This window comes from Megalops cyprinoides, chromosome 17 (assembly GCF_013368585.1).
Source record: "Megalops cyprinoides isolate fMegCyp1 chromosome 17, fMegCyp1.pri, whole genome shotgun sequence".
In the NCBI taxonomy this organism is placed as follows: Eukaryota; Metazoa; Chordata; class Actinopteri; order Elopiformes; family Megalopidae; genus Megalops; species Megalops cyprinoides.
The window spans coordinates 19,601,944-19,615,241 of NC_050599.1; the positions used below are offsets into that span (position 1 = coordinate 19,601,944).

A 13,298-nucleotide genomic window follows, 5' to 3' on the forward strand; every position below is an offset into this window, starting at 1 on the left:
TGTGAAGTATCTCATTAGATAGCAGGAGTTTTTCCTTGTTCCAGTCATGCTTGAATGAACCGTGCATTCGCCGTCCTTGATGAAAAAAAAATTTACAAGGTCAAGATTGAGCTGGTTGACTGGCGGGCCAAGATCATTTACACGGTACAGGATTGGAGCTCATTTGATAGTGCCGGCCGCCCCGCGTATCCCATTTTTTTCCTGCTCTCTGTGGGCGTGTGGCATGGGAACGCAGAATCCTCCGCGGGTTTATGAAATGTAATCTTCCCGCTTTGTGCGGGAGTCGCCCTGCTAAGGGCTAAAAATAGCAGCGGCTGACTGGCTGCCACGCCGGAGAAGAAGACCCGGCACGTGTACTCCGCAGCCGTGTGAGTGTGAGTCCTCCGAGCCTTCGCAGAACCCCCTTCATCTCCAGCCAATTAGAGTCAGCTCGCCGACGTTGCCCCCACAGACGCGGCGGCGTGCCCGAGACCGACACTCAACGCTGGTAGCCCTGGGAAAAAAAAGAAGCGCCCTTCTAGAGAATCTCTGGATGGGATAATGATGAACGGTGACTAGCATGTGTTGGGTTGCGCGCATGACGGCGAGGGTAGCAGCGATGTTTGATAATTTATAAAGCTCTTTTTTTGGAACGTGGAAGCCGCAAAATGGGGGAGGCTGCGGCAAAAGTGCTGCAGATTTGTCTTGAGCTGTGTGAGCCGTAAGGAGCAGGAGGCACGTGTGTGATGAATCGATTAAAGCAAAACTGATGTGTAGATGATGGCTTATTTCAGTCAAAATTGATATTTTTTCTACACAGAAAATGGCATTTGGGTAGGGTTTGTTGGTGGCAGTAACACTGCAAGGTAACCATTTGAGAGGGTTGTGTGCAAAGTCTTCTGTGGTTGTACACCAGTACTTGCCATATTTGTCATGGTTTGTTTGCAGTGTGTTTTGCTTTGTGAAAACAGTAACTATTTTTAGCAGCTGAGGTTGATGTGGGTGATATTCAGTTTATGCTCAGACAACATCACACTTAAGAAGAGAACAGATGTCAAAATGAAGGGCTTCCCACCCAAGAGTTCACATCAGGGAAGTCCTAGGAATAAGACATACTGTAAACATGCGCTCAGTCTAGTTTAATTTGTGTTTAATGTATCTTACCCAGTTACCCAGTCCTGGCCATAGAGGTTTGTAGTTTTTGAAGGAAGTGATTTCTAAGTGTCTTCAGTTAGAATTTACTAATGGATTTTGTATGCTTACACTATTTTTCAGGAATGTTAGCCTAGTGGCTGTCTCTGGTTCCATTTGACCCAAACAACTGACCCAGAATCAACTTACTCAGCTCTATATTTATCCCTCTCCATTGTATGACAAAAGTTGAAACCGATCCAGTGTCAGAGTCTGAGGCTGGAATTTGTCTCCTTCTTGTAGTTGGTGTGTTGACATAATGTCCTGGTTAGCAATCTCGAAAAATTCGGTTCTCTGTGAATTTGTGCCTACATTTATACCTCCGATGGAACAATTAGCGACATGATAACATAGCTCCCAGTTTTAACTTCTCCGCATTTGAACCTTCTGTTTACTTTGTTTGGTTTCCCAAAAATGCAATAAAATTTGCAATGGTCTTTTCCTCTGTTTTGTACATATATTAAAAAATTTTAGGGGAAAAATATATAATTTTGAGTGGGAAAGCCGGACCATCCCCTCCCATTCTGAAGGTGCTGATGGGGTACTGGGGGCTGGTTAGCAGGACTGTGATCCACAGGGATCCAACACCAGTGGGTCTTGCACTCTCCCAAGTACAGAGTGGAACCCTTGGCTAAGTCCCACCTGCAGCTCCTGCAGTGTGGGGCCGCTGCCGAAGTGATAAATGGCCCAGGCGTGACACCAAAACGCGCAGCCATAATAAGGCAAACCCCCTCCATTAGAGGCTCCGGCAGCGGCAGCCCGAGGCCTGAGGCTTCTGGACGCGCCTCCTGCGTAGTAACACCGCTCAGATGTCACATTTACGGCGTGCGCGAGCCCCATCCGTTAGCGGTGAGTCAGCCCGCATCATGGAGAGCGGGAGGGATGGAGGGATTTATGAAGAGCGCTAACTCGCCGAGCGGAACGCCACCGCAGCCCCGCTTCCCGCTGAGAAGGTGGAGGGCCTGGCCGGCGGAGTGCGCTCGCTCCGCGGTGCCAACTGGAAGCAAGCGGGGTGACCCGTGACCCTAGCCCGGCGGAGCCACGGGGCATCTGTGTTCCCTGGCCACCAATTAACAGCTCAGCGTTTGCTTAAATGCGTGACTGAGCTGAAGCCTAACTTTTTCTTGGTTTTGCACCCTGCTGAGTTTTTCTCCCCTTCGTTCAGTTCTTGTCTCTGCTGTATTGAAGGTGGGCGGGGGGGAGAAGGCGCGAGAGTCGTTGCCGTTTTTGGCGGAGTGGGCGGAACCCCTTGCTGCGTTCCCCGGGCGGGAGCCGCAGCGGGCCGATGTGCTGGCGGCCGGCCGCTCGATGACTCACGCGCGTCTTCGCCGCCGCGCTTGGCCCGGGCCCCGTACCTGCGTAGCATTAATCCCAGGATAACTCCCCTCTCTCTGGGCTGAGGGCCAACGTGGAGGGCTAAGACTCATCACTGATACCAATGATAAGGACGCTCTCTTCTATCCTTGGTAAGAACAGAGACGCCACCGCAGCCTTCCTGAACGGGAAGGTGAAAACGTGACCACAAAGGGTGCAGGTTTAGTCAAAGCCCTATAATTGGAACAGGCATTGAAACTGGACTCCTAATCTCATTTCCTGGCCATTATGAGTCTGGCAAGCTGTACGATGGAAAACCTCTGCCAGGTCCTGCTGTTTTGTTTTCACCATGTGTGCGTTAACTTGACGGCTGACACTGTAGTTCTTTGGTTGGTAAAAAGTGAAACAAGAAACTTACAGCATTGTATTTCAGCATCAGGGTGAAGTCCTGATGACTGCAGGGGTTCTGAACGTGTACGGGCAGCAAGAGTTTGCTGTTGATTCTGAGTGGCTGTCCGTAGCAACATCTGTCCAGGGTCAGGGTGTGTAGAGCCGTTCTCCTCAGCGCTCCGTTTCCACTGCAGGCGGCTCCTAGAAGTCTGAGTCTGTGGCAAACAGGCCCACGCTGAAAATTCCAGCTCCCAGTCCTCACAATGGGGTCCTGCCGAATGACTCATCACTGCAGAGTTCTGTGGGCTGCTATTCTGGAATTTTAAGGATTACAGTTAGCTTTCAGAGAAGTGGAAGTGGCACAGATAATGCCTGTATCTTTTCCCTGTGTGGAAAGCCAGTGCCAGGAAAGCTCTGTAAACTTATACATTCTGATTATACAGCCTTTTTCACTGTCTCATTATTGTTTGTCTGTCTTCATGCTGCTAAAACAAGTAACCCATATCAGTGCATCAGTAAGCGAGATCCAGAAAGCTTCTCCTGTCTTAACATCCGCAAGGATGCTGCATAGATTCACATGTGGACCAATGCCAAGTCTCTATTGACCGAAGCTCTCGGGTGACAGAGTGCCGTTTTGTTCATTTATTTGTTTACTATATTTGCATTCTAAGTAACGCCCACAAAGGCAGGGTTACCTAATGAGAAAGCAGAGAGCTTCAGTAATGCAGCACATGATTTGCATTGGAAAAGTTGTGGGATCATTTCCATGTGCTTTCCCTGCGCGATGAGCTGTTTTCCAGCCATGTTCTCTTCAGCGTAAAATGTGTTTATGTTATGTGAAGTGAAAATGATGTGTTTATAGATCTCACAAGCCTTGGAGGCATACACCCATAATCTACATCCTAAACACTTGTGAAAGAGCAATGTTTGCAAATATGTGGTAGTCGAAAGTGTAATAAGTATAAAGTATCGCAGTAGCTTTAGCAATTACTGACAGCAAATGGCGAAATACATGCTGTTACAGTTGTGTGTGTTTTGCAGTAGATTCTGAATTTATAGTGAATATGTAAAATGTAAATAATGCACATATACTCAACAATAACAAGAAAAGGACATATGAAAACGTATGAAAGTTACAATATTTGGCATATTGCTAATACGTTCTGCTATACGAGAATATTCTTACGTTGTATTTTATATTTAACATGCTGGTATGTTGCTTTTTGGAATGGAAGCCCATTGGTGTTAAAATGGTTCATTAGGTTTCCTGTATTTCCCGTCCTTTTAGGAGTCTGTGGGTGCTGTGGGGCTTTAAGACCCCGATACAAAAGACTCGTGGACAACATCTTTCCTGAGGACCCAGAGGTGAGCGCATGTCATTTCCTGTTTTTTTTTGACCATTTCTGTTCTGTAACTCACTGGGGCAGCATTAAGTACATGTTAGTTGTCAGACTTGTTTAATTGCTAATCCCTATCAACATTCCAGTCACGCCTTGCATCACATTTGCATTGCAAAGTTGCTTTTGCACATAATTTTGCTTTTGTCCTCTATTCAATCTGACTGTAATTTTCTTTAACCGTGAGTTATGTTTTTTAAGCAAATACTGATACCCACTCACTGTTTTAGTGGTTTTTAAAATTTGCAGAAAATGTGGTATGAGAATTTTTAAATCTTTATAACATGCGCTTAAGTGTTATTTTGACAAACTACGCAATGGTTAGAATGAATAGAGGGATTTTTCATTGTGTTACACGTAACTCATGACAATATTAGAACTATTAAAAAATGCAGTGGTCATTTGAATAACAAGTAGAATTCTGTAAATTGTTTGCTACACCATCAGGAATAAAATCTGATGTCTCAAATTGAGTTAAGAAGGCACTCTGACAAGATCCAGGGACTGGAAGACTTATTTTATTTGGCATTGTCTTTTATGAAATGATGGCTCATATTAAATTTAAAAGGATCCAGAACCATATTAGAAGTTTTTTCCTGTTAAAGAATATGCCTTAAAAGATCCAGACCCATAGTAGCTGTTTCTTAGCTGACATAGAATAAGCCATAAAGTCATGTCACAGGTCTCTGTGGTTTTCTCTAAAGTAAGACCTTTGTCCACCACTATTTTTTTCTGCTAACCTCAGAGTCTCAGGTTTGATGTGTAATGTCAATGTATAATCATAGTTTTAGCAGCAACAGCCCTAGAAACCGCATTGTTCTAATTAACATAATGGAGCAGCTACTGCATTAACAACATTTTACCACTGGAGACATTGGAAGGCTAAAATGCCAGGAAAGGAGTTGCCAATGTGCACAGTGCCTGTTCAGTTCTTCATTGTTTTATGATGTGTGAATCTCACATCTATATGACTCATGATAGGCATCTAAAACAACCATACGATGGAACACAGTAGCTCGGGGATCATTTAGGAGACGGTGTGAATTAAAAAGGGTGACTCCTGGGGGTGAGGAGGAGTAATTACATTTTGGCTCTCACACCTCCACAGGAAGCTCTTGGATGTCACTGCATTATCTGGAGTGCTTTTATTTTCATAAGATTCAACTCCCAACAGCCATGAGTAACAGGAGCAACAGGATTTGCAATTAGCATGCATGTTTGCGATTGTTATCTCTGGCTGTCTCTTGAACAGAACAGAATTTTGACCTATAACGCCACCTTTTTTCTTCTTTCCAACCTTCTTATTGTTTCATTGTACCTCTCATAATATAAATAGTTATAAATCCAGATGCAAGCTGATTATGATTACTATTGGGAGGACTAATACAGGTCTCTGCTCCGTCTCCATGTACTGTATAATTGTACCTGTAAATAGGTGCAGTGATGGAACATGAGTCAAGCTTTGTAAAGCTCTTATGGATTTATGTCCCTATCTTATGCACGCACTATACTGAGCAGATGTACTTTGTATAACTCCAAGCTTATATTCAACTAGGGCTGGGCGGTATAGCCGGCGCGATATATTGAATAGCTATTTTTGGCGCAATAACAGCTATCTCCGGTATGCGGCGTTAGGTTTCTTCCCATATTGTTTACCCTTCAGTCATACCTGATGCGGGAGCACACCTCCAGAATTCATTGAAATGCTTCTGGGGCAGAAAAACATCAATTGTATCTACACTATATGGACAAAAGTATTCGGACGCCTGACCGTTACATTGTAATGACATTGTATTCAAATACATATACTTTATACTCCCCCTTTTGCAGCTATAACAGCTTCCACTCTTCTTGGAAGGCTTTCCACAAGATTTTGGAGTGTTTCTGTGGGAATTTGTGCCCATTCATTCTGTAGAGCATTTATGAGGTCAGGCACTGATGATGGACGAGAAGGCCTGGCTCGCAATCTCCATTCCAGTTCATCTCAAAGGTGCTCGATGGGGTTGAGGTCAGGGCTTTGTGCGGGCCAGTCAAGTTCTTCCACACCGAACTCATCAAACCATGTCTTTGGCTTTGAAAAACACATAGCATATGTTTTCACTTTATATTTTGTAGCCATGTGTTTCTGTCTACCACATGGAAGCAGTATGGTGCCGTTGCTGTGATATCAACATTGAATAGTCATACAAGTGGCGTTTTTTCCCCTGGAAGCATTTCACATGACCTCGGAAAACTGGAGGTGTGCTCCCACATCAGGTGTGACTAAAGCGAAAACAATACTGGAAGAAACCTAATGTCGCACACCGGGGATAATTGTTATTGTGCTAAAAATTGTGTGACGGGTATATCGCCCAGCCCTATATTCAACAAACTAAAATAAGAAGTAATGGAGACGTGTACTATGTAAACAACCATGCAGAGACGAGATGAGAAAACGGCCATCTGTAAAGATAATGAAAATTGTTCCAGGAAGATAAGCTACCGGCTGCAGCCCTCAGAGGCTCCTTGTCCTGGGCTCTGCTGTGGACAAGGCTAAAAACTGGGGCGTTTCCTAATTTAGGTTATGATAAATGGTAGACATGGTAACTGCATCTATAAAAAAAGCCTCACAGCACGAGAGAACCTCATTTTCTGAGGGCATTCAGGTACAGGCAGGAAAAATGCCAAGCATGGCGTGTGTTCGGTTACACACGGTGCAGTTGCTCTTGCACTGAGGCTACTGACCCATATAGAACTCTGTCAGAACTCAGTCAGGGAGCATGCTGTTCGTTTTAGCATCAAATTGCTGGAAAAAATAAACAGGAAAACTTTAACAGTAAATATCATCCCATAAAAAGGGAGTAGAACATCTTTTTAGTCAAGTGTTTTTTTTTTTCCTGTTGTAACTTGACTTTTTTTCTTCTAGCTTGGCCTATTTTTTCTCATAAATATATAATGTAGGCCTAATGATCACATGCGTATTTTTATTTAAGATGTGTGCTCTTACAGATCTTGAGGAAAAATGTTACAGAGCTTTGTGAGTGTGTTGTTTTAGTAATCTTTGGGGCGCCCAGATCACAGTCCATTTTGAAACCGCGACGTTGAAGCACGTAAAAAATCCTCTCATTTGACGTGTGTTCAGGACGGCCTGGTGAAGGCCAACATGGAGAAGCTAACCTTTTACGCCCTGTCCGCCCCGGAGAAGCTGGACCGAATCGGGGCCTACCTGTCAGAGAGGCTGTCCCGGGACGTGGCTCGCCACAGATATGGGTGAGCTGCGGTGGATTACGCACCCTCAAAATAATACCCAGACAACAGGGGTCAGACAGAGTTTTTGCCATTTTTCCCGGTATTTCCTGTGATTGCCGTTTTTGCGGCATGATGTGTATGTGAATTAAAATACAAAGTACAAATACAAATACAAGTACAAAGTCTAGGTCGACTGTTAAAGAAGTCTTTACAGTCTGCAGGCCGGTCGCCTCTAAGATGTGAAATGGCTCCCTGCACATCTAAAAGATGGGCGTTCTTATGTAAGCAGAGCTGCTGTGAATAGGCTGTGATTAAGTGTGCAAGTCACAGTAAAGACAAAACTAACAGCACGGGGATAATTGGTTCTCAGTTAAAGACTGAACATTACAGTAGGATCGTAAGTCACATAGAATTGATGAGGCAGAAGAAGGAGCCAGCTTTGAATGCAAAGTCAAGGTTATAGCAGCCCGGTGCCATTCCACACTGAATCGAAGGCATTGTCTGCCCGCCTTCATTGTCGTTGTGACCCTTGGTGTGTGATGTCTCTGTAAAAAAACCCCTCTGTTTTCCATTTAGAAGTTGCTAAGCTTTGCTGTGCAGTAATTAGTGACCTCAGCCAACAATAGCTGTGTGTGTTGTATTGGGTGTCCGCCGCGGTTGGCAGTGCCGTGTCCTTGTGCGCAGGTACGTGTGCATCGCCATGGAGGCCCTGGACCAGCTGCTGATGGCCTGCCACTGTCAGAGCATTAACCTGTTTGTGGAGAGCTTCCTGAAGATGGTGCGCAAGCTTCTGGAGGCCGACAAGCCTGACCTGCAAATCCTGGGAACCAACTCGGTGAGTCACACACGCACCGCCGCTGGCACGGCCAGCTCACATCAGGCAGGACGGAGAGGTCACCTTGTGGGCCGGGTTAACGTTGTCACACCTACGTTAATAACAATATAACATTCTCACTGCTCCTGTACAAACAGGTGATCAATCCATGACCACAGCTATCGCGATAACCACAAACACTGTAGATAGCTCTTGGTGCCGTTGCCTTGAGAATGAAATTGTTGAACGGCACCTCTACGTCGGAATAATGAATATTAAACGTCTCCCCCTCAGAATTCTTCAGCCCCTCCACCCCCGTAACGTCCCTTCGGACCTAATTTGCTAAATAAGTTTAAATCATTAAATAAGTCTGCGCTGACTGGCAGGCGTCCACACGAGACGAAGGGCACATTATTAGCGCTCTCACAGAGCGGGGGGCGGCGGCGCCGGGGAGGGCGGACGGTGCAGCGGGGGAAGGAAAATCTCAATTAAATCTGATTACATAGTCGATACGGGCAGCACAGATGAGAGAGCCGAGCGGTAGCGGGGATTACAGCCCTCTTTATGAGGAGCAATCCCGGCTTGTTAATGGAGGCGGTCCATTTTCAGCTGATTAATACAGATGTCGAGAACCGACGGGGCTGGAAACCGCTCGGGGGACTTAGTGAAGTGCGCTCCCCCAAACATCCCCTCGAAGACGCTACGGAGAGCGGCGTTCATTAATTACCTACCGGGCTGCAATGCCGTACCCTCTGAAGTCGCTCATGCATTAGCGGAGTTCATTAGCGCAAGTCAATTTCTCTGGGTTCACTCTACAATTAAATGTGACAATCAATGTGCTAGAATGTTCGGAAGGTTAGACCCATGTGGTTCTTTAACAGTGTAGCATTTTTTGCTTGAGTCATGTGAAGTACTCATATAATATCAAATAGTCCTGCATTCAGATTGTTGTTTTTGCTGGTATTATTGTCCTTTAAGTGACATTTTACAAAATAATCTTTGTTAAATTTAGTCATATTCATTAGGAATCCTCAGCTTTTATTTCAGTGTCAACTTACAGTATTTCCCTCCCTTTAGAATTCCACGAAATTACTTGCTAAATGCATTGATGGGGAGGTATTCTGACAAATCTGCAATATTACTATTTAATATCAAGACATAAGGGTTTACATTCGCACATCAGTAAAGGTCTGTCTGAAATTTCCAAAGATGAGATCAAACAGCAGAAATAACCCTTAATTTGGTGCATCAGAAAAACCCGTCTCCCAGGAGACTAAGCAGAACCTATTACCGACTGTCTGTGTGTGTGTGTGTGTGTGTGTGTGTGTGTGTGTGGGTGTGGGTGCATGCGTGTGTAGAATTGTCACATCTGTCCAAGTTTACCGCTTTGCTTATCTGTGGTCTGTGGGGACTGAAATATACAGGCCACGAGATTAAGAGGAGATTATTTTTGCTGATCTAGGGCAGTAATAGTGAGGTTTAATATTAGATAGCTGATGAATGTAGGAAGCACAATTTGCTCTGAAGTAAAAGGAACATGTAGTCTTTTGGCACGGATTGTGGTCAGAAATGGTTGGGATATTTCTTTTCTTTGTTTTCCTGCATTAGAGAAAAACACTTCTTATTTCAGCTGTCTGTGTTGGGGTTTTGGCACTAATAGCAAGTTTGGTACAGCACCAAACAGGTCATTAGCAAAGACATTGCATGCAAGCAAAGTGTACATGTTTAATTATAGCTGGCTATATCCTATGACTAATAGTGCTGCTTGTCAGCTGACAGCCTGCTGAATAGAAAGCAAAATAAATCACTTTTTTCAATATCAATGACATTTTTTATTGGACATTTGAACATTTCATTGGACATAAACAGTCTAAATTAGAAACTCCTGTAAGATATCAGCAAGCCAAAAGAATAGAAAACCATGCAATTAGTTACAGATATTTCAATGAAATTAAAATATGCACCCAAAATTTAAGTAATAAAATATAATATCATATTTAATATTTAAAATATTAAATTTTAATAATACAATTTAAGACAGCAGTCATGTCGGTATGCACGTTTTCTTACATTCTGGCTGAGCCAACATAATCATGATCACGCTGCAGAAAAAAGTTTTTGGTGGAGTAAAATGTAGGATGTTTATTCAAATTTAGATTTTAATTGCTTTAAAACCGTTTTAAACTGTAATTAAAGTGTGTTGTAAGAAGTGTGTTTCATATATTTTACAACACTGTAAATGTACAGAAACGTGGATTTGAACTTGGTCTCAGTATTCTTAAACTGTCTTGCTCTCTGATGCAACTCAAAACAATGTTAGTGTCTGTGTCTGGTCTGATCTGTGGTGCCTGGAGCCATTAAGCTTTGTTAGAAGATTAGATGGAGTTTAATTAGGTGTCTAATACAATATTCATTCTGTTAGTTTGCTTCAGGATGTTTTCTGCTGTGAATGCAATAGGAAGCAATTGTTTTCTGAGTCAATTGGATTAGCGTGACAAAGCTAAGATATAGTACAGCGAGCAGGATATTTAATAAGCATGTGTCTGGACAAAAAATTATTTTGAATGGCAGAGTTAATCAGGAAAAACGTTTTTATGTCTAGAAATGTAAGCGTCGCTGTGTGCGATTTCCTAAAAGGTTTACAAATGATTCTGTTTCTCAGGTTATTTGGCGTTTGGGTAATGCTGTTTGTCTCTCCAGTTTGTGAAGTTTGCCAACATTGAGGAGGACACACCCTCCTACCATCGCAGCTATGACTTCTTCGTGTCGCGCTTCAGCGAGATGTGTCACTCAAGCTATGAAGACCCGGACGTCCGCACTAAGTGAGTGAACCTGTGAATTTTCTAAATATGATAATAATTAGAATAATGACGACAATGATAGCACGTATTGTTCATGGAAGGCATTTCTGAAACCCAAAGAAACGATACAATTTAGTTTGAGAATACGAAGACAATAAATAACAGATTACAACTTAAAAACAATTTACACAAGGCCGTAAATATAATCAGGATTAGTTGTTTGTAAAATGATAGCTAAGCAACCAATTAAAACCTTGAAAATGAAAGAAACCAGAATCAGTCACTACTTATGAGTAAGTTTAAAGTCAGCGTCAAAACATGTATGTGAATGGATGGATTTAATGAACTAAAACCAATTTGAAAATTGACTTGGTTGAATAGATGAGTTTTCAACTTAGACTTGAAAGAAATGACACATTTAATTTTAATTTAACTTAATTTGTTGTCATCTGAGACTGTAATTTGGATGACAGGACTTACATTGCAAATGGAAGACTGTCTTTTACAATTATTATATAATAGTTATATAGCCTTATTTTTTTGATATCGTGGGAAATTTTCCCTTTTAGATTATTTTCCAGTGGGGTCAAAAGAGCAAGCGTTGGTGGTTCATGGCCTTCTAATTAGATTTGTGACATGGGGAGAAAATATAGTATAAAATTCAGACAGCCTGGAGGCTGAGAGGTTGTTATTGCAGTAATATCATCCAGACTGTCAGGGACAGTGTCATATCATACAAGTAGATGCTGGTGCCTACTGTATCTTGTTCTGGAAGAAAAGAATAAATCTTCTCAGGAGAGCTGGATGAGGATGTAGGATTTACTGACTCACGGATAAAACCTGTAGAAGGGAAAAATAATTCTGGGATTAGTTGTGAAATGTGTGTATCTGTGTGTACAGTACATTTTCACATATGTTAAAGACGTACTTGTCGTGTTTTGGATTTAGTGAAACATAGATGCCTTTGAAAAGGTCCTGACCGGGGCTGTGCTGTAGTGCTTGGTTACAGCTGGGATAGCAGCAGACCCATGCAGACTGGCAGATCAGTGACACCTGCAATGAGTCCTTGCCTGTGTCTTCCCTTCCAAGTCGTAAGGGGAGCGTGATTACATAGTCAGTATAGGAATGCACCACCACCTAAGATGGCTTGATCATGTTCTGAGGTTGCAACCAGACCGCATACCCAAGGTTGCTTTAAGATGGACTCTCCCCTGGTAAAAGAAGAAGAGGATGCCCCAAGACCATTTGGTGGAGGACCGTTGAGCAAGAACTGAAAGACATGTGTCTTTAATGGGGAGAGGCGCAAAAGGCTGAGCAGAGCTGGAAGAGACCTGTGGATGCATTACGCTCCACAAAGAGCAACGAGAGTGAGTGAATGAATGAATGAATGAATGAATGAATGAATGAATGCATAGCAATGCATGCCTTTTGTCCCTGCAGGATCCGCATGGCGGGAATCAAGGGCCTGCAGGGCGTGGTGCGCAAGACGGTGAACGACGAGCTGCAGGCCAACATCTGGGACCCGCAGCACATGGACAAGATCGTCCCGTCCCTGCTCTTCAACCTGCAGCAGGGCGAAGGCACAGAGAGGTCAGCCATTTTCCGCCCCTCAGTTACTTGCCGCCTGTCATGGCACCTCCTGTGTACTGCTTACACAGTGTCAGCGTTCATCAGGGCGCACGCCCGCCCCCGGCACCCCCCGAGACGTCTAGACCATCTCAGTCATTACACTCGCCCAGAAGCTCCTATGTGTCGCCCATGCGCACTCATTCATCTCACATTCTGCTGCCAAAACCTCCCATGTGCCATCTGTGTAGTATCGGCCGTCACACTCACTCGTCCCAGTACCATTTGTCAGCCATAATACATGGCTGTTCCAAGAACTCGCATAAGATCCACACTATATTAGTCACCACACCATTGCCGGATATACATCTGTATAGTATTTATCATCCCACAAACCTTAAATAATGCTGTCCGATAGTTACTGGTATTAGCTCATGCTCGCACAGCCAGGTCCTCTCTACACTGTAATGTGCTTGATCCTGTGAATCCGCACCTCCCACCCCTGCAGCTGTGCTCGTCTCCTCTCACACACCCTCAGATAGAGATCCTTTCCTGTTTTGGTGTGACTACACTGATACAGTTAGACAGCTTTCACTGCACACTTCAAAAACAGATGAT

The 13,298-nt window shown here is 43.8% G+C and overlaps 1 protein-coding gene across 3 annotated transcripts in view; it reads left to right on the forward strand.

The window, feature by feature from the left end:
- efr3bb (EFR3 homolog Bb (S. cerevisiae)) overlaps positions 1-13,298 on the forward strand; it is a 44,178-nt gene that overhangs the window by 12,049 nt on the left and 18,831 nt on the right. For all 3 annotated transcript variants that reach the window (XM_036549479.1, XM_036549481.1, XM_036549480.1), the window contains 5 exons: positions 4,163-4,239; positions 7,393-7,520; positions 8,184-8,334; positions 11,014-11,135; positions 12,555-12,704. In XM_036549479.1, the coding sequence (XP_036405372.1) occupies positions 4,163-4,239; positions 7,393-7,520; positions 8,184-8,334; positions 11,014-11,135; positions 12,555-12,704 (628 nt within the window). The remainder of the gene's footprint in view (positions 1-4,162; positions 4,240-7,392; positions 7,521-8,183; positions 8,335-11,013; positions 11,136-12,554; positions 12,705-13,298) is intronic.